General features: G+C 44.7%; 1 protein-coding gene across 1 annotated transcript in view; it reads right to left on the bottom strand.

Annotated features, from left to right (window-relative positions):
- The window catches only part of PCSK6 (proprotein convertase subtilisin/kexin type 6), a 1,486,774-nt gene that overhangs the window by 22,560 nt on the left and 1,442,230 nt on the right, over positions 1 to 21,984 (bottom strand). The window contains exons 18-19 of the mRNA XM_078683097.1: positions 18,504 to 18,607; positions 17,715 to 17,844 (exon numbers count right to left, since the gene is read on the bottom strand). Coding sequence (XP_078539223.1) covers positions 17,715 to 17,844; positions 18,504 to 18,607 — 234 coding nt within the window. The remainder of the gene's footprint in view (positions 1 to 17,714; positions 17,845 to 18,503; positions 18,608 to 21,984) is intronic.

Genomic DNA, 21,984 nt, shown 5'->3' with positions numbered 1-21,984 from the left:
GGCAGGGTGTCACATTGACACCCTGTTGCACTCCTGTATAGTGCATGGGTGCACATGTGGCAGACATACATGCCCAAAGGCATGTATGTCTGCCACATGGCACTGAATAAAAAGCTAAAAATTGTTTTTTGAAAGGTATTCCGGAATTTACCACCAACTAATAGTTGGTGGTAAATAACGAATACTTAAATGTAAAAAGCACTCACTTGTGTGCTCTCTACATTAAGGATTCGGTAGTTTACCGAATCGGTATGTTAAGAATTCAGTAATTTACAGATTCCTTAAGTTACCGATTCGGTAAATTACAGAATCCTACTATTTGGCCACCTGCATTTGAAAAGCCTAATTCCGGTCGGTAACGGCCGAAATTCGGTAATTTCGGCCGTTACCGACCAGAATTAGGCTTCCTACATCTGGCCCTTAGACACTACTTGAGTTTAGGCTTCAGGTTAATGCATCGTTTTAGCATTAAATTTACTTGGTAGCCATACATTGCAACTATCAGGATAACAGCTGTAGTAAAGCAACTCAAGAGCAGAAAGGTTTTCACTGCAGGACTACCATAATACATTGAAAGGCCTTGAGAAAGAAATGAAGGCATTCCTTAAGTTTTTAAAATGTAAAATGTAATTCCATTAACGTAACAGTAAATGTACCTTCAATAATTTTTTTATCATATTTTTTATGGATTTTTATGACGGAAACTCTCATTACGGGTGGTCCGCTGTACTAAGGTATGTGTGGTAACTCAGCTGATGCACATATAGGAATTCTGAGTTTTCCATTAAACTCGGAGATGTTACATTGTCCCAAGTTACTTTTCCTGGGGTCAAACTTGTCGATATGTATCAGAGGTAAATACATAGTAATTACAAGGCCATGCAGGTTTCGGCATGTTAAGTACCAAAATCTGCATGCTATTGAAATGTTACAAGTTATCACACCTTATCGTGGGAAAACTTGCTATGGATGGTAATAGTCATGCTCAATAAATCCTGAACTCTATAGTATCAGATTTTATTGGGTGTGATAAATATCACAATAAACATAGGACCCGTTATGAGTGCCAAAGAGAAACATAATGCCCCCATTTAAGGTGGGTGGGCCTTCTTAAGAACCACCCCCGCTTTCTGAGCTAAATGCCTGAGGTAACCACAGTCACTATTAGTAATATCTGTGGAGTGCTTTAAGTCGTGTTGGATATGTCAATGATCTGCCAATGTGGGCGCAACAGTTCAGCAGTGGATTGATTCCACTCCTTGAAAAAATATAATTTTGTAGGCTTATGATGAGATTTTATCAGTGGCAAGAACATGCCCAAACTATTGATTTATTATTTTTTTTATTTAAGAAGTTTTATATAGCGCTGGCCAGACCCAAAGGTATCGGAGCGCTTTACAGTAGGAGGTAGAGAAATCAAATACAGGATATAGAATAAAACATAAGTGTTCATAAGTGTTCAAAAGATGCAATAGTGCTGAGCGTCCGAGATGCGCCATTGAGGTAGAGAGGTCTAGAGGTCCAAGGTGCGCCATTGAGGTAGAGAGGTCTAGAGATAATCTCGATGCATGGAGAAAGTCTTCAGCTGAAACTTTCTTGGTGCTGCGGTGACCAAGGAGACGGGTAGGGGAGAGGGGATGAGGTAGGCAGTGGAGGCGCATTGCCAGCTGACTTGTGAGTTACGGATTTCAGTTCGGGAAGGCACGGTTGAGGTAGAGGTCTTTTGGGAGACTTTTGAATTTTGCAAAGGAGGGGGTAGTTCTGATGTCAACAGGGATGGAGTTCCAGATTTTGGGTGCGTTTCCTGCGAAGGAGCGGGCTGCGATTTTTTGTTTGCGCTTTTTCAGGGGGATGAGTAAGAGGGAGTTGGAACTCCTGAGGCTTCTAGACTTGTCGGCTTTCTTTAGTGTAGAGGCTAGGTATTCCGGTTTCCCTGTGTGCAGGGCTTTGTGCATGAGGCAGGAAGTTCTGAAGCTGGCACACATTTCCACTGGGAGCCATTTTAGTTCTCTGAGTGCGGGAGATATGTGGTCATATTTTTTGACTCAGGTGACCATTCTGGCAGCTGCATTGAGAGTTGTTTTGAGTGGCGCTAAGTGTGAGAGAGCTGTACCGTAGAGGACTGCATTTCCATAGTCCAGTCTAGACAACACCAGTGATTGGGTGGCTTGCTTGAGGTCCATGGGTGGAATGTGGGATTTGATGTTATTGAGAAGCTTCAGATTGAGGAAGGCACTCTTTGTGGAGTTCTTGATGCGGTTGGTCATGGTTAGTTTGTGTTCAAGGGTGATTCCGAGTGATTTTACCATGTTTGCCAGGGTGAGATTACCTTTGAGAGCATCGATTGCTTTCAGCCACTCTGCAATTTGCAGGTTCTCTTCCTTATTGGAGATGAGGAGGATTTTGTTTGTTTCCCTGATTGAGTTTATGGTGGTTTGCTGATAGCCAGTGTTGAACTTCTCTGAGAGTATTGTTGAGTCTTAGAATGTCATTATTAATGGAGGAGGTTTCCAAGTAGATCTGGGTGTCGTCTGCATATAGATGGAAGGGGATGATGGCTTTTTTCAGAATGGTGGTGAGGGGTTCCATGTATATGTTGAACAGTTGAGGGGAGAGAACGGCTCCTTAGGGGACACCTCTGTTAACGGGGAGAAGGTCGGACGTAAAGGATTTGATTTTTATCCTTTGGGAGCGATTGTGAAAGAAGGAGGAGAACCACTGAAGGACCACCTCGTCTGCACCTACACGGTCTTTGAGAGCCTTCATGAGAAGACTGTGATCCACCGTGTCAAAGGCTTCTGACAGGTCTAGGAGGCGGAGTAGGCAGCAATGGTCCGAGTCAAGGGAATTGAGGGTCATCCACGATGTTAAGGATTGCAGTTTTGGTGCTACAGCCTTCTCTAAAGCCCGATTAAGCAGATTAATATTGTCAATATGTTGGTTCAGTTGTCGGAGAACGCAATTTTCGAGGATTTTGGCTAGTAAGGGAAGATTGGAAACAGGTCTGAAGTTGTTTAGGTCGTTGGTGTCTAGGCCTGGCTTCTTCAGAAGTGGTGTAACTTGGCCGGCTTTGAGGCAATCTGGTATGATGCCGGTTTTTAGGGAGCTGTTTATAATTTCGCACCAAAGTGCTGCAAGGGAGAGTTTTAGCTTTTTGGCCATTTGGGAGGGCATAGGGTCGAGCATGTGGGATGAGGGCTTGGAGGATGAGATTAAATTGAGAATTTCAGCTTCAGGGATGGGGTCGAAGGATCTCCAGGTTTTTGTGGGTCACCAGCTAGAGGTAGTTTCGATTGCTGGGGCACAGTTTTTGCCGGCAGGATGGAGGTTGATGTCAAGTGATAGTTCGATCTTGATGATTTTGTTGTTAAAGAAGTTGGCGAAGCTGTCACATAAGTCTTTGGAGGCCTGGACTTGGGTAGTAGAGGACTTGGACGTTTGTTGTTTGATGATGTTAAAGAGTTTTTTTGGCATGTTTTTAGCCTTGTCCAGCCCGGTGGAGAAAACGTTTTTTTTTTCAATATTGATATGTCTTTAGTACTTTCTTCTTGCAGTTTTGAGTCCTTCGCAGAGGCTGGAGGAGGGATTCTTTCTCCAGAGACGTTCTGTGGCTCTAAGTTGCATCCTTTCCTCGTTGATGTCCTTGTTGTACCATGATCTGGAGGGGATGTTCCTGTGTTTTTTCAGTTTCATTGGGGCTAGTTGGTCTAAGATGGAGAACATGGTTGTGTTGTAGTGGGATGTGAATTCTGTAGTTGAGAGGCCGTCCGGGGAGATGGGCAGGAGGGTGCTTACAAGTCAGCTGTGTTGGTCTGCGCTAGGTTTCTTGACCATGTAGAGGGGTCTTTGATGGACAGTTGACACATGATCAGTTGCGAGATGTGGAATAGGATTAGGTGGTGGTCTGACCAGTCGACCGGAAGGATGTGGTCTATTGTGATTGCGTCGTGTTGGGCGATAATGGCATCCAGGATTGCCCCTTTGCTATGAGTTTCTTTTGAGCAGTGCTGGATAAGGTTGTTGGATTGTAATAACTCGTTCAAGTTTTGTACTGGAACGCTGTTTTTATCATTCCAGTGGAGGTTGAGGTCGCTCAGAATTAGGTTGTTGCTATATTGGAGAAACCAGTGGGCGATCAGGTCTGACAGGTGTTCAGTGATCGTGTCGGTGTTGCCTGGGGGATGATATAGGAGGTGGCAGTGTAGTAGATTGTTGTTACTGGTTTTGATGTTGGCAGTTAAGCATTCGAAGGAGTTGTAATTGAAGGTATCAATTTCAGTCACTGACAGGTTGTTGTTGTGAATGATTGCTAAGCCTCTGCCTTTTTGGTCTTTTCTATCTTTGTTGATGATCGAGAAGCCCGGGGGTACGAGCATTTCCAATATAGGAGGAGAGGAGTCATTGAGCCAGGTCTCGGTGATGAAGGCTATATCTATGTCATGGTTAAGGATAGATTCTGATAGCTCTGTGGCATGTTTCGTGGCAGATCTGCAGTTTATGAGCATGACCGCAACATTAGTGGGGACTTTTTCCTAGTTCACTGGATACATATTTTAGATGCTAACCAGGATACTATATTAAATTTGTAGACATAGGGTACTGACAGATGGCCAAGACGTAGTGTTATCACATTCTGGACTGCTTGAAAGATATCCCTCATTTCACTACATGCATTATTGCAGAAAGTGCAGATTGTCCAACACACTACTGGGTAGTGTTGTACTCTTCATTTAACCCATATCCCCGATTTAATAATCAGGAATAATAACTTCAGTTTAGAAAATATATAATCTTTTAGGATGTTTTCTTATATTGTCTGCATTTGTATTCAAGGGGTATGGCCCTCTTGCTTTGAGGTATGGGTTGGCCCTCATCCATTTTTGATTGGTTTGATAGTTCTACTGTTACCCTCTGTTATGTGCATTATGCTTCTAAAGAGGTATGGGTCCTTTTGTTCAGGCGTACGATTTTGACCCATTCTTTAGGGGCAAGCTTGCTTTTTTTCAAACCTTTATTTGGTGAATTTTGTTATCTACAAACATAGCAATTATAGTGTATCACTTTTCTTTCTTTGACAGTGCGAAACATGGGATACATCAAGAGAAAATGATATTACAATAAATGGAATGCCCAAGTACATCAGATGTATAAAATATTAGTTATTTAGAGAGCTATCGATCTGGATCCTATACTGGTTTTGTGGGGGGCATGCTGACCCCGCTTCATAAAGGTAGCAGTGCCCAATCAGACCTTCCCAGCCTGTGCTAAGCCCAATTAAATGCTCATTAAGCCCAGTAAACAGGCCTCAGGGGCGCGCTTTAGTTCAGCCTCCTCTGTTCTGCACTTCTGATCAGGCATAGTAGTACCCAGAAGCTTGGTGGAGGAGGATTAGAAATGCCTAAATATGAACTAAAACCTGAAGATAAACGAAAAAAATATATAATCTAAGTGTCTCAGAGGTCGCGCTGATCACACAGTGTGTGGGAGACCACCGCTCCATCTGGGGAGGTGTATACTCGCTCCGCTTATGTCAATCAGGGCAGTGGTAGAGGAGAAGACTTTCTTATGAGTTCCGGGGGTGAGATGGGGAGCGGAGGGAAGGAGAACCATTAATCAGATCTTGTGGGGACAGGGGGAGCAGGCTAGGCAGAGGAGGATTGGCAATGCGCTCTCTGACCTCAACAGGCCACCAATCTCCTCACTTGCTCTCTCCGTCATCTGGCTCCACAGAGGACTCCGCCTCCTCCGCCTCATTCAACCCGGCCAGACTGTCAGGGCTTCCATCTGCATCTCCCTCAGGGTGCTCCCACACCTCCAACATCTTCATCCATAACTCAGCAATCGGATACCTACTGATTCCCCGGCAATCCTCCCGTATCAGTGCCCTCTCTTCAACTCTTGCCCACATCTTAACATCTTTCATCCATGCCTCTACTATCAGGCCCATCTTTGATTTCCAGGCCATTGCTACTCTCCTTGCGGCCAGCACCAAGGCCAAGTCCAGGAACTTTGAACCCACTTTCCGATTCTTGGGTCGATGAATCATTTCCAGGAGGCACACCTCCATTGAGCATGAGAGAGAGAGAGTCGGGCCCTGTGTGGTGCCAAGCGTGCTGACAAATGATTACCAGTAATTCTGTAGGTGGGGGCAACTCAAGTCACATGACAGAAGTCCGCATCTAGAAATGCACATCTGGGGCAACACCTCTGCTTGCCTTTATAAATGACCTGAAGCCTGTTGGGCATTAAGTAGGTAATATGTACTTAATTGAATTGGCCATATTTCAGCCTCATGTTGGGTATGCCAGAACGCCACACACGGTCCATAAAGTCCCACCCCAGCAATCCCTCCCATCTGGGCCTAAGCATCGACAGGGGTTTACAAATCATTTCAGACAGAGAGAGCCATAGATCTTCACTTTACTATGTGCCTCACTGCACCCAGGGACAGCAGTTGCTGTAGAACCATGTGTGTCTGTGGTTCATCACGATCCCCGGCAACAGATACATGAATGTCAGTGTTACAGCCACATACGACAAAAACTGACCGGGTTGTAGGCCATATTTGGTTATCAAGTTCACCAGCAGGAGTAAAATTCCCATCTGGTAGCAGTCTCCAACCATCTCTAGACTGGCATCCATTCCAGTTGATAACTGCCTTACTGTGAAAAGGATGAGAGGGTGCCAAAGGCAGGGTGGGGTCATAAAGCAGAGTCCCCGCCACCCTGTGGACCCAGCGTCTCCAACATTTCAAGGCCACATGCTGCAACACTCCTGGGAGGGGCAGCACCAGAAGAGCAATTTAGCTAATAGAGCGCTTTGATTTAGGGCTAAGCCTTCCTGCTCAATTCGTCCTGTCGGGTGGCCTCCAAGCACTGAGTGATCAGTTGAAGATGGCGGCCAAGAAATACAGACAAAACTTTGGGCGTCTAAGCCTCCTTCATTTACTGGGCATCATAACACTTCCGGTGATAGTTTGTGGCAACCCCTGTCCCATATTCCTTCCCTGAGTAAGGTTTCTTGTCAAAACCAAGAGGCAGATGTACCCACCGGAAGGTTAGTAAAGAGGTAAAACAATGTCGGGAGCATGACCCTTTTGAACACTGAGATTCTGGTCATGATTGGTAGTTTCAACAATCTCCAAAAGGAGACAAGTCCAGAGCGATCTGAAAGTCCTTTCCAAATTATGCTCGCAAAGATCCTCTAGGGATGAAACAACTGAATGCTTAAGTATTTAAAAGTAGTGGGAGACCAGGAAAGACCCAGGGGGAGTTCACGCAGGCACTGGGCGTCCGAGGCAACCAGGAACAGACATGTCTTTAATTTGCCGACTTTGAGACCAGAAAGCTCCTAAAATTCCCCCAATTGCCAAAGTGCCATCGCGGAACATTCGGGGCCATCGGCTAGGTACAATAAAAGATCATTGGTATATAAGGATATAATGTGGTCCCTGCCTTCCACTACCATCCCAGTGCCTGTCCCTTATCTCTCCGAAATGTCTCCGCCAAGAATTCGATAGCCAGTGCGAAGAGGGAGGTGAGAATGGGCACCCCTGTCTCGTACCTACGTGGACTCCATACTGTGGTGAGATAGTTGTGCCCATTCTGACTTGTGCTGTCAGGACAGTGTAGAGCAGCTTAACTCAACCAATCCACCATTCCCCCAGCCCCATTCGCCACATAACTGCCATCAAGAAATCCCATGTCACTGAGTCATAGGCTTCCTCAAGGTCTACCGACATTAACAAGGCCCCTTGTTGAGATTGTGCCTTTGGGTGGTAGAGGACATGATATAACTGTTGCAAAATAAGGGAGGTGCTACAGGCCGGGATGAAGTCATTTTGATCTTAATATTAACCCTAGGCGGTGAACTCCGCTCTGCTCGTGAAGTTTCCCGCACTCCGCGTTACGCGTAACTCGCAGAATTCCCAAAAACTCCACTGCGCAGCAGAGCGGAGATTTTTCCTCGTTCGCGTTCACCTTCGTCAAGTTGGAGAGCACGAGCGAGGGAAATCCACCTCCTGGTGAGATTTTTCCTCATTCGCGATCACCAACATCAAGTTGGTGAGCGTGGAAAATAAACCTACAAGCCTGATTTCTCAACGTGTGGGGGTTTCAGGTTTCTCATTGCGAGTGGTCGCATATGCTCGCAACCACTTGCATTGAGACAACCATCCGGCACTGTGCAATCACCGAAAACTGCATTTTTCTACTGTACTCCACCATTCGCGGAGCTCCGCGTAGTGCGACAGAGTTTTTTTGAAACTTCGCATAGCTTTGCATAGTGCAACTCCGTGAACTCTGCCCAGGGTTATTTTATGTGTTAAAGCCGGCATATAGGGAAGCAATCAAATGGCCAAGATCTTACTAAGGAGTTTAAAGTCCATGTTGAGCATGGACAGGGGTCAGAACGCTGTGACCAGTGCGTCCTGGGCTGCAGTCTTGAACAGACACTATCTGTTGGTCACAGTGAACTAGACCCTCCTCTCCCAAAATGTGTGCACAACATTTTTCTTTGGCTCTGCCACAGTCTTTCTGGCCTGCAGGAGGTGTGCTATGTATGAAGTGGGCTGAATTGAAAGCCTTTTTCTTGAACTATATAGACACGGTTGACAAACAAGGAAAAATTTCTGCGGAACAAAAAAATGAAATTCTACATTTAGTTGGTCCTGAAGGTTTGAACGCTTTTGACCAAATGTCTAAGGAGATTAGTGGGGAGTAGAATACAAATATTTTTGATCATGCCATAGCAGATTTTGACCGTTCTCTCCTACGATATGCATATATATCATAAGGTGTACATTTTTTCAAAAGAAACAGGAGACTCATGAGTCCATTGACAATTACGTAGTGGGGCCAAGAACCTTATCCCTTTATTGTAAGTTTTGATCAGCACAAGAAGATTTAATAAGGGATAAAGTGGATATGCACGTAAAGGATCCCTATATACAAGAGAGATTGTGGGTTAATGGAGATGGGAATTTGCAGCATGTCTTAGCTATTGTCAGGAAATAAGAGTTCTCAAGCAGAAGTAGTAAAGTAGTACAGGCAGATTCTGATGTAAAACGAGATGATTGTATTAGTAATGAATCAAACAAACCTGTACAGAACAAAGGGAAAATCCATACAACAGAAATAAACAACATGAAAGGAACAGGGAGAGGCAATAAAAAGGAAACAGCATTTTGCAAATAGCAAAATCTATCCAGCCCTTAAACAAAAATGACCTAACTGTCCAATAGTAGGGCATTTTTCTAAAGTTTGTAGAAGGAAAAAGAAACAAAAGGTTAGGTGTGTGGATGAGGGTGATGTCTGTGAGGAAGAATCATCAACTTATGACACACAGATGGACGAAAGATTAGTTTTGAATACAAAAGAGGGGGAGAGCAAAATCTGAAATGTCGACAGTGTAACGATTAAGAAAAAACATTTATGTGACATGACTACTGAGTGTATTGATAATCAAATCTATGATAATTCTGGGTCTCCATGTTCCATTGTTAATGAAAATGTATGGAAATCCAAGTTTGCAGATAACTTATACAGTACATTAGAAGAACCCGCTATCAATCCTGAGGGATACTCAGGGGAGAGGATTGAAATGTTAGGTACCTAGTGAGCATGTAACATGCGATGAAACACACAAACCCAAGAAAAAATAGCTTACAGACCCAAAAAAAGACAAGACCTTGAAGGGTTATTTGAGCAAAAAATTAGTCAACAGTGAGCAGTCAATCACCAAAAGTGCTTAGCAAGAGCGTCCAACCATTAACTTGTAATGACACAGAAGTCTCAGGTACAGCCTAAGCAGCAGCACAACAGATGTTCCACCCCTCCATAATTCTGCCTAAGAGAGAAACATACCGAAAGGAGACTTTCTCTCCACAAGAACTTGAATGGAGAAACCAGATGAGGCTTAAAAAGGGAAACAGTAAACTTGATCCACGAAGGACTTGAAACCTTTTCTGGGGGACCAAAAGTAATGAGAAAAGCATTTGGCAGGTGTTAGGAAGCAGTACATTTAAAACACCCAGTAAGGGCCCTGTGCACATCAACATAATACCAGACTCTTCAGGAGAGCAGGAAGCAGGATAGAAGAGAAGCAAAACCAGTTCTTGACTAACAAAATTCCAAAGCACTGTTCGGGAAAAAGTGACACCTCACAATCCGGAAAAACATAAATAAGGCTTGTGACAAAGTGCCCAACTCCCCCTCCTGCTTGGCAAAGGTAATGCACACGAGGAACATGACCTTGATTGGCAGGAGACGGAGCAATATAGAAGAGATCTGATTAGCCCAAAGAGCTAGAGGCAGAACCCAGAAAGAGAAAGAGAAATGCACTAAAAGCCACTGGTTAGCAAAACTCCTCAGCAGCCAGGAAGCCAAATGGCAAAATCACACCAGAGAACCTGAAAGGACTGGGTAGACACAGCCAGCAAAGAGTGAACTTACAAGACATCAAGATTGCGACAATGATTACCTTCTCCGAATGCAGCCCATGAGAAGAACAACAGAAGGCAAAATGGGGCTAGAGGCCTGATATATGATTTCAAAATCGAAGGGCAATAGGCCTGCTGATTGGTAATAGCTTCAGTGCTGGATCCCAACCGGCTAAACCACCAAGTCACCAGAAGAAGTTACAGCAGAGCAGGAACTGAGAGCAGGGGTAAGTGGAGAGGGAGAGAAGGGAACCATGAGAAAGAATCAAGAGCTGTACTCCTGAATGCAACAGAATTATAAACACAGGTCTGCAAGGCCACACCAATTCCATCCATTCCAATTGAACCTTCATCAACACCAGAGCCAGTATCGACTTGAAATACACAAAATGGCCCCTGGGCCAACTGACCTAAAAGGCATCCAGTTCCTAAGTCTGAGGGCAAGGAGCCACAGCAGAAAACAGAGGTCAGGCATCATGCTGGAAGTCAATTAGGTTTGGCCGTTTTGGGGTCCCCCTATAGCTGCACTAATGCTGTGGCCTCTTGACAGTTGATGTATGCTCCGCAGAGAGGGAACCTCTCTTTTATCCACTTTGACATGGAGGCCTTCTCGGTGTCTCGGGCCACTACACAAAGGCCAGAGAAGCGGAGGATCAGTGGGACAGACGGTTTTCACCCATGGCTTGAGATGGAAATGAGCATGCGAACCACAAATGTTGCAGGTCCTTATAGCCTTGGAGATCCATCACTCCCTGGTTCGGGAGGTCCTTTGCAGCAGACAGGATGGGTGAAATTGAAGCTTGACCATTCACTGAACTGGCACAAAGCCCTTCCTCAAGTATCTGCCAGATGGAGCTCCAGTAAATGTACATTAGTGTGAAAGCAGGAGGTAGGACCTCCCTATGTTGATGAGCAAGCTACACACATGTAGTATTTCCCACACCACCATGGAGTTTTCCACAGTCTCAGGGAAAGAAGAGTCAGCAATCAACCAATCTTCCAGATTTGGAAAAAGACAAGCCCCTTATTCATGCAAGACAGTGGCCAGAGGGGCTTCAATATTACCTAACAAACAAGAAGAAACATCAGGTCAAACAGCAGTAAATGGAATTGGTAATGAAGATACCCTACACAAAAGCACCGGATTTGCTGCCAACTGGAATGGATTGGGATGTGTAATGAGTGTCCTTCGATCCCAATGGCATTGCTAAGTCTGCCAAACATTTCACAGGCAGAATACCCTGCAGTGTCTCTAACTTGAATGGATGATGGACAAGATATTTAAGTTTCTGCATAGGACGGAAATCTCCATTGGGTTTTCCCACCGGCAACAGAGTCAAATACATACCATGCACCCTTCTCTCCCTTTGTAGCGGCCTAATAGTGTTTCTGCCAAGCAAACACCAACCTACAACCATCCTCCAGAACAGCAGACATATGCAGCTCAGAGCAAGACAGGTGGTCAGAATGAAGTAGTCCTGAACAGTCTTGAATGTGATGCAACACCTCAGTACCAGAACCATAATTAGCAAATTATTGGAAACTGGCAACCTCCATCGACCCAAGAGCAGGAACAGGAAGGCAACTTCTGGTAGCTAAAGCAGGTCTGCAAAACTAGGGGATAGCCATGGTTTAGAATGGGCAGGGAGTAGAGTGAGGGTGGAACTTGAAACTTTCAAAACACAAAGCCCCTGACTATAGTTCATGCCACAAAAGGGCTACTGGTACTAATGTTGATAAAGATAACAGCGATAGGCATGATGTCCGTAGAAGGCATGGCTCGTAGTCAGACACTGCAAAAAGGCATGGGAGTTTTCAAGTCACCAACTGACACAACTAATCTTAAATTGTGGTCTAAACAACAAGAATCCTATAAAAGGAAGATGCACTGCACCCTCCAGCTACCAAATCTTCAACCACATATGGTGCATACCAGCGATGGCAGCACCCGAAACAGCAGCTGCCACGGACAATTTAACAGAGGTGGAAGTAGAGTACGTCAGTAAATACTTCCACTAAGTTAAGCATTTTCCAGGTCACCCATGCATCTATGGAAAAAACACAACCCTGGAGTCTGGCAGTGCTCCCCTGTGAGAAGTCTGGAGTGCACCAATGCTCAATGAATGACAGCCACCCCACCCCCAGCAAGGAGCACAGGCAGTTCTGGGACCTGCCAAGGACGGCTGGTCCCATGGTCCCAACTGCAGCACAGCTTCTAGTCATCCCCCAACACTGCCATAGTACCGTCACTGGGAAATATCCACACAAGGAATGCCAACTATAAAGCAAAGGTATGAACAGATGAGAAAAATAACATAAGAAGCATAGAGTTACCGAGTGATAGGAGCACAGTGAAGCCGTCTTTCCGTAAGTGGAAAAAAGAGGATGGATTGTTGGTGGACAGGAAGTTACACCCGAGAGGGAAGGGGTGAGATTTAAAGCACTTTCTTTAAACATGTCAGGGCAAGTGAATTGCCTGCCTGTAGACTGTGTTGAGGAGAATGCTCATGGTGCTAATAACCTCCTATCACAGAGAAGTGGTTGAAGGTAATCTTCAATCACACCCTATGCACCGGTCTTATCCCTTTCATGGCTCACTCTGAAAATATAGATATTCTAAGGATTAGTGCGATGATTCATACATTTACTTTGTGGTTTTTTTCTCAATGGTCAACAGCATCTCACTCTCCCTTAAGGACAGGAGTAAACTAAATAAACATCAAACAACACTCACAACTCAAAATTAAAGAGAAGTACTTTACTTTTTGGAGTCTGTAATTTGAAGATGCCATTCATTTCGGAGTAAAAATGAAAGGGAGCAATCACTCATTGGGCAACCAAAGTCATAGGTAACAGAGCACGGCTGATGGCAGAAACTCCTATAGTATGTGCATTGGGATCCAGGGAAATTAAGCACATTTGATCCTCACCTTGTGGGACAGTTTTACATGGGACTGGGCATGATTTAACAAGTCTTTTAGACACCTGGACGTTCTCAATTCTGGGATATCAGCCTAAAGCGTTTAACTTTTTTTTCGAGGTAACTCAGAAAGTTAGACTTTAAACTAGAGATTTTAATACAGATAACATGGCATGTGAAAGACAGAGCACCAGGTGTGCTTTATGAACAGCTTACACAGCATCAAAAGGTGAACATAACATAAAATGTCCAAAGGGATATTGCCAACCGCCCAGGAACATGGCTGTCTTTTTCGGAGTTCTGTGAGGGGCTCTGGATGATTACAAAAAGGGGCAACAGAGACTTCATGTGTGGTAGGTAAAATGCAAAGATAACCTGCGCAAACCGTAACTGAAATGACTGATGTGTCAATTTTGAGAATTGAGGGGCAGGAACACTGCGAGTAAGGGATGGCCATCCTGCCATTACCTACCTAACAAAGGCTTGAGCAGGTACACATTGTGGCGGCCCCCCATGAATCACGGCTAGAATGCATAGTTAGCTAGTGAGAATATTTCCATCACAGCAGGACTGGTGGAATGGAGGTGTGCATTAGAGGGTGTTAAGCAGGAAGAACAAGCATTGCTCCATGTCAAGATGCTGTTAAATTGGTGCATTATATCAGTGGGTCAATTTAGGTGCATGAGCTGGACATCAATGATAGACCTCAGGTCAGACTGTGATAGATACACAAAGAAAGTGAGGTTCCAAATGTAGAAGCTGGCCCCAGACTAACAGCAGGAATAATCAGTGCTTCCACAGAGATTAACCCATAACAGTCATATTGGACAAAAGTCATGGAAAGAGGGCAAACTAAGCACATGATGGCCGGCCTTCTTGAGGCCAGGCAAATGTGAACTGATAGAGACTTGTGACTGCTATATTTGAGGAAGAAGCATCATAGACTATGATTGAGTATATGCTAATCTCTGAACAATTCTGTTATACACTCTCAATCCTGCTTTGTGAATGATTCTTCAGGTCTCCAGGTATGACATTGTAAATAAAGGGACCAGGGAAGTTGTGAAAAAGAATAGGTAAATGTCCTACTGGACTAAACCCCTAAAAAAGGTTATGAGATAGAGCTGGGTTAGGATGCTAGGTGTAGAACCAGACACTAGGCGAGATGAACTATGGTGGCTAATTTTACAGTATACATTTTCAGGACATTGCCTGTGTGGACACACCATGCACATATGACGGCACATTACATGTGCAGAGACATCAGATGTTTGTTGGGGAGCAAACTAGGACTAGGAGTCATAGAGCAAATTTTTGGGGTTTCGTTCCATAACTCACTGCCCTAAATCAGGCGTTTTCTAAACGTATAACTATTTATTTATTGAAGTATTGTATAGCGCTAGCTGTACCCGAGGGTATCAGAGTGCTTCACAGCATGTACAATTGTGAGAAAACAAGTTCTGAACGGAAACAAGAGCAGAGAAGAAAACAAAAACAAACAAAAAACACCTTCAGTAAACCAACTCAAAGGCAATATGTAAACAGTTGTGGAACATATATCCAGGTGGAGGGGTTTCAAGAAGTGGAATAGTAATCCTTCCCCAAGTCCTTTCTCGGTTACTCTTTACAGTCGAGAGCGTTCTAGGAAGAGGGCTTTGAGAAGTGTCTTGAATTTCTGGAAGGAGGTGGTCATTCTGATGTGGGGTAGGATTGAGTTCCAAATCTTAGGCGCATTACCCGCAAAGGATTTATTTGCGGTTTTGGGTTTCCGAGCTTTCAGTGGGATGAGTAGAAGAGTGTTGGAGCTTCTGAGGTTCCTGGACTGACCGACCCTTTTGAGTTTGGCGGCCAGATATTCAGGTTTGCCTGTGTGCAAGGCTTTATGCGTGAGACAAGCTGTGCGGAAGCTGGCACGTTGATCAATAGGAAGCCATTTCAGTTTCCTAAGTGCCGGAGAGATGTGCTCAAATTTCTTCATTCCTGTGACCATTCTTGCTGCGGCGTTGAGGGTAGTGATCAGGAGACCTAGGTGAGATTGCCCAGTATTTAGATTATCAGGTGCGTTTCTGTGCGATACTGTATTTGAGTTCCAATCCCTTTACCACCTTCGGGAATAAGGCTTGACTGCTTTCTATTACCACCTCTGTAGGGACAGGTCTAGAAAATGAATAACTCTGTTACCCAAATTAAATGTAACAGTCTTCGACCCTGACACACCAATTGTAAACAACCGTTTCCATAATTAATGCAGGCCAGTGACACTACCTCAAAGGAAATGTGTTATAATTAAGGCTCCCTGTTTTCGGTTTTTACTGTTTTTTATAGATAAATAAATACTAAAACATTTATTTTCTTCTCTGTATTTATTTTAAAATGTGGATAAAAACTGAAATTAGGTTGCTTTTTGAGTAATTCTAAATAAGGTCTGCCAATACTGCCAGGCCAATGGCTGTGTGGATTGATAGGTAAGGGGGTTAAAAAAGAAAGGGATTTTATTTAATAAAGAGGCTTAAACAGCAGTAGATAACTATACACAAGGTTGAAATTGAAATTTGCATATTTTCTTATAAAAGCATTGATTTATCTTCTGTCGGTGATTACAGCATTGAAACCTAGTAGGCATACAAGCATTAGTATATATTTACCTATTAATTGAAATATGGAAATATACTAATTTCAGCTTCTTTTTCCATAAAACCCAAAATAAATATGGATAAATACAGATACAATTAGCAAAAAATAAATATGGATAAATACAGACGGAAATATCAAAAAAATAAATACCATCAAACCGGGAGCCCTAGTTATAATCTACTTCTGCCCTTTATACATTCCTCAAAAACACTTGGGTAGCTTAGAAACAGTCTCTATGCTGGTAGTAAGTGCTATAAAAAACCTTGACAGTACCTCTAACAAAGTGGGCATTTTATTAGGCTGGGCAGGTGTGATATAGTGTATATGTTTTAGCTAGGAACCAGGAGACGTGAAAACTAATCCCGCCTTTCTGAGCAAGGCCCACAACACATTGACCTTTCCCTGGGAAGATTAATTTCTTGGACTGCCCATTAGAATTATTGAAAAACAAGTTGTGATCTTCGTGGGCTAGTTGGAAAGAGTAACTTTTGAACATATTCAATAAATTACTCTACTATGCTCCTATTTTTTTCTTCAAGATTTGGAGTACTTAGAATTAATCTAAAAGCTGACAGTAAGTGTGTGTAAAAAGTTGCACTTGATATTACTTTGATGGGAGACAGTGTCCAGTCTCATGGTGTAATAAATTGCAATATGGTGGTAAAGTTATAGCCTTTACAGCAAGCAATACTATGTTGCAGTCTTAGATTTCCTACTTCACCAAACTGTTTGATCTTGGGAAAGTCGCACTCACTCTGTGCCTCTGTCTCTTACTCTGACAATATAAAACCACTATGTAACTCCCTTAAAGGAAATAACCATGGGCATATTCCCAGGACAGGCCCAAGTAAAATTACAAGCAGAATTTCTCTGGATATTCAACCTCAAATCTCAAAGCAAACAAATTTCTAATTAATTAGACTTAGTGGTTACAACTAGCAAACCAATTTGATAAAAATTCACTGTGATTAAAAAAACAGCATTACTTTTAAAACTGGCTAATAACCTGAACACAAAACCTAGTGATTTTACATGAAAAAATCCAGGCATGGTGTTCTCCAGCTAACTCGCTATTTCTTGCAATGCTCAAGATTCGTATTTTTTTCCTTGCATTTAGGTTACAAGAAAAACTGTAGATCAAATTCAACCCACGGAATGCTCTCAATATCAAGCCATAAGTATCCCATGGAATTTTCTGAATTATAATATGTTCTTAAAATAGAGCCTTGGTGTAAAAGACTGCTGTTATTTTCATGTTTATTTCCAAACCAATGTCAGTGGGGAAAATCCATAGCTTAAGCCACTACAAGTAATGCCTAGATGTTATATATGTATCAATAAGCTGGTGAGAAGTCAGATAACCTTTCCTCAGGCAAAACGTAGTGTGCGTGTTGTACAAGTCGAGTTAAGAATAGTAAATATATACTAATCTATATACGCATACCGTCACAAAATGTTGGTAGTCGAAATTGCCCTATTTCTGCATCATGATATTTTTAAGCTGGATATTCTTGACAACCCCGACCTGCAGGCCCGCCACAGAGGGGTTTACAGCATATCCATTAACCAACTTAGCTACTGCATGTGCTTTTAATATGTTGACTCAAAAAGTAAACTTAGACACATCCAACTTCAAATGTGAAATTCATGGCTGACGAGAGTTACTTTTACACTTTAACCTCCCCAGTGAAAGCAGAAGTATTATTCAAGAGGCTGACCCACCTTCTGCAGGCTTTGTGAGGCAGACCTGGCACTTCTTCCGGATAAAAGCCCTCGCTGCAAGCAGGAACACATTTCCATTCATGAAGGTGGAAGTCCTTGGCACACTGGATGCAGTCTTCCTTGCCAGGCCCTTGGGTAAATTTAGTATCATTGTAAACATGCGTTTTGCACAGCTTGACAAGAAACACCAGACGAAAATACTACATTTTTACGCTCTAGTGAAGGAGGACACCTGAGGTCTTGTTTGGGATGCCGGCTCAAGGTTGTTGAAGAAACAAGCTGTTTTAAATGCAAAGATAGGAACTACTGGGCAAGTGAATGCTGGCTATGCAGTCCGCCCATTTCTCTGCCAGCTACAGCGCACTAGGTGCCTGGGCATTGCCTGGTGGGTAAGTAAGGCATCAGTTTGCAGCGATAAATACGTGGCAGAAAAACAGAGTTTAACAATCCAATTAGAGCTACCCGCACTTCATGCTGCCACAATTGCCTACAATGCTGGCCCTGCAAATGTGCAGTCCTAGTTTCCTATTTAGAAGTCGGTCCTCGCTGTATTTTAAATCAGTCCTAAATGCTTGCAGCCTTTTTTTTTTTGCAGAGTTTTATATAGCGCGAACTAGACCCGAACCGAATCAGGTATCAGAGCGCTTTACATAGCACCAGTTACGTTACATGAGGACACGTTACATGTTGGCACAACAGCTTCTTCTGAAGAGCAGTCTTGAAAGGCGTAATGTGCAAGGGGCATGCATATGTTCAGAAGCACGAGGTTACTATTTTTATTTCACTTACCTACACAAGTATGACAGGTAGGGTGGCACATTTCACATCCCATGGATGCTACGCTGAAGAAAGTCCCAGGCTCACACTCGGGCATGCACGACGTCCCTGAAAGACTGTAAAACAATAAGGTTCACATAATCAGAGCATGACATTCAGACAAGTAGTTGGAAGGCAGAGCTGAGATTCTAGCAATTGTTGCTATCGCTGCTACTGTCATGATGCTTATTTATTAATTTGTAGAGCGCATGGTTACACCACCGGAGACAGAACTCTGAGAAGATGCGGCTGCCAGATGCATGACCCACCAGGTCGTGCAGCCATTCTGACAATTATCCTTGTTCAGATTTCACAAACAGCAAGGTTTTTAGCTGTCTACGAAATCTATTTTCACATGGCTCTAATCTTAGATCCATCAGTAGGCTATTCCACATTTTTGCTGCATGGTACCTGACAGAGCGTTCCCCCATTCTTGCTCTAAATATTCTCGGTACAGTCACCATGCTTACAATGCTACAACTTTCCTGCTATCCTTACTTGTGGCATCCAGACAACAAAAAAAACAACATGGGGAAGGTGTGTGGAAAATCTCACTCAGAAGGAGATTTGGCTGACTCGGAGAGATAAAGCAGGCACTGACGCAGCAGCACGTCAGAGGTGAAGCACTCTGTTCTTAAGAATGTTTAACCTAAAGAAAACCTTGGATGGGATCATTTCAAAGAAAAAAATTTCGGAGAGATAAAGCAGGCACTGACGCAGCAGCACGTCAGAGGTGAAGCACTCTGTTCTTAAGAATGTTTAACCTAAAGAAAACCTTAGATGGGATCATTTCAAAGAAAAAAATTATTTGCAAAATATCAATCGTTTTTCATTGACTCCCTTAATTACGTCCTTGTGGAAGGGTAGATGGTTTGTACTTAGTCGTGCAGGTTATTTTTGCACACAGATTCCTCTCCTTAGATTTATCAATTTCTCTCTTTAAGTTTTTTAATGCACTTTTGAACAGACCTCGATCTAGCTTGGAGATCATATGTTACCAATACTTAAAAAAATGTACATGTAACTACAGGTACTGATAGAGTGGGATATGGGCTGGCTCAATTCAGCCACTGGCTTTCATGGGTTTTTCATGGGTTGCCATTGCTTGCATGGGCTGTCCATTGTTATGGATTTTTGTGCGTTTATATTTTTTGTGCAGAATGTGTCTTCACTCTTGATTGATTATACATGTATACATTAATATAATAATGTTGTGTTCAAACACATTCTTAATGATGTCTAGAAGTGCGTTTTCCCGACCCTTGTTAACTAGGCCTCAATTTGGGCCTGAACACCATTTTGCCCAAAACGGAAGTCACCCTTGTCACTGCCGCTGAACGCGCGACACGCAGGGGAGCATGGGCGGGCAGCGCCCTAGTCCCACACGACGGGCGAGCAGAGCCCTTTGCGCATCACCCCTCCCTGAGCCTACCTCCTACGCAAGCAGCCAATAGGGAGGGGTCACCTGGGAGATGGGGGCGTCCCCTATGTTATAAAGAGGCGCAGCAACTATGCTCGGCCTCCCTTTCCCGGCAGGATTCCTTAGGCTCTGCGCTGAGCCTGGGTCGTCGTCGTACTGAGGTATGTGCCACTTTCTTGCCTCTCCCCCTGTCCCCGTCCCTGGGCATGACCAGGTTGCACAGGGGCCCTGTGGTATGATACCAGGGGGGGGGAAGAAGTGGCCGGGCTGAACATTACGTGCGGGCGGGCCTGGGCTGGGCGGATAGTGGGGGCTGGGGCGGCAGTGGAGGGAAAAAGGGGCTGCCCGGAGATCGGGTGCTCACCCACAGTGCCGCCCCGTAGCTTGGTTACCCTACCCGTATGGGCCAATGTATGCTTTTCAACCCCCCACCCAGCAACGGACAGCGTTGCGAAAAACTGGCCCGGCCGCGTGTTTGCCTTTGTGCCTCGACGCGGCGGAGCAAAACCCCCCCTTCACCAACCCCATTGTTTAGCGCGTGATGCTAATAACACAAGGGCGCTGATGATGAGGCTTCCAAGTCTTCGTGTTCTGCTCTCTCATTCACTGCTGGAAATCCTGCCCCATGCGTGGTTCGGTTCTGCCATTAGCCTAACATTCATTGTGGCACGATTTATCTTAATTTAATGTCTCGGAGGTCTCTGTTTTCAACATGGCATACTGGTGCCAATTATATCAGGTATGAATAGCGCTCTAAGTGATAGGTAGCGGCTTCCTCACCAGGAAATTACCTCTGTTCATTTTGTATGCACATGGCATTATGGGGTCGTGACGTGCCTTTAAATTATTAGGAAGGTGTGGACGCACGTTTTATTAGTGGCCCGCGGCTCAATGCCCCGGGTGCGACCAGCCACGCGATGAGCAGCGGGAGACTTGCGGGCTCCTCGAGCCCAGGGGGGCTGGGAGCCCGATTCTGCTCGTGTATTGCGTCGAGCCACCGCTAAGCGGACTCAGCCTTTATCTGTCTGAGGCGGGTATCGTCCCGGTACATGGGATAATTAGCAGGGTGGGAATGTATGTTGCTGGTCAACGGCAGACAACATGCGGTCACAGTTCTTTTGAGTAGTCCGCATGGCCACCCTGCCAGGTTGTGCCGGTGCCCGCCGTGCGGGCTCCTCTCGGCCATTGAGGCCCGATCCCGGGTGCATTATGTGCAGGCACAAGAAGGCGAGTATCCCTGTTACAGCAGCTGCTATGCCTAGACACGTTAGGATTGTTTCAGGCGAGCCCGTTTATGACACGCACGCTATATACCCAAAGCAACAACATAATATGCTAAGCTGCTCACGATAACCAAGCCGAGTGTTACACGTTTCCGCGTTCCCAGCAAACACCTGATGCGGATCTTCCTCTTTTGTAAGAGGGTTGATCGCGCCACGCTTTTCTTGAGAATGGCGGCTTAAGGGAATGTAGCTCAGATTAGCACGGTCACGCAGATATAAATATGGAGAAAACGTTGGATGCTACGCCCGACTCGCATGCAGCCCCCGACACTATTCGAAGGTCAAAACTTGGCCTCCGACGGTGACCCCATATGAGAATTAGGAACTCCGGCAACCTTAAGAAGGCAGTTGTATTTGCTGGATGTTCTGTTGCCACGGGGTTCCATTGTTGGTACGAGCGTGGTCTCGTCTGCTGGCAAATTGCGAGCAATGGGACTCGGGAGTCCCGCTCTCCTCCCTAGGCCCGATCTCAGCGGGTGCCCTGAGTCGCGATCCGGTGCCGTCTCCCGTTGAATGGGATGACTATCAGGGCGGGGATGTATGTTGCGGGGCAATGGTGGGTTCCCTGTGGCAGAGTGCATGCCGGGGCTGATGGTAGGAGGAGGCTATAGCCTCAGTTCATCAGTGGGGGGGCCATCTTGTGTATCACACACAAGCGCGGATGCCATGCCGGGAGAGTTGCCCCTCTCCGCAGGTGGCCGGCCCACGTTTGTTCGTGCAACTTTGGCGCTCGTGAAGTTCGAACTCTTGT

The sequence above is a fragment of the Lissotriton helveticus genome, chromosome 3_1 (genome assembly GCF_964261635.1).
Source record: "Lissotriton helveticus chromosome 3_1, aLisHel1.1, whole genome shotgun sequence".
NCBI classification, from domain to species: domain Eukaryota; kingdom Metazoa; phylum Chordata; class Amphibia; order Caudata; family Salamandridae; genus Lissotriton; species Lissotriton helveticus.
The sequence above is the reverse complement of the archived record's forward strand: the minus strand, read 5'-3'. Positions and strand labels throughout refer to the sequence as shown.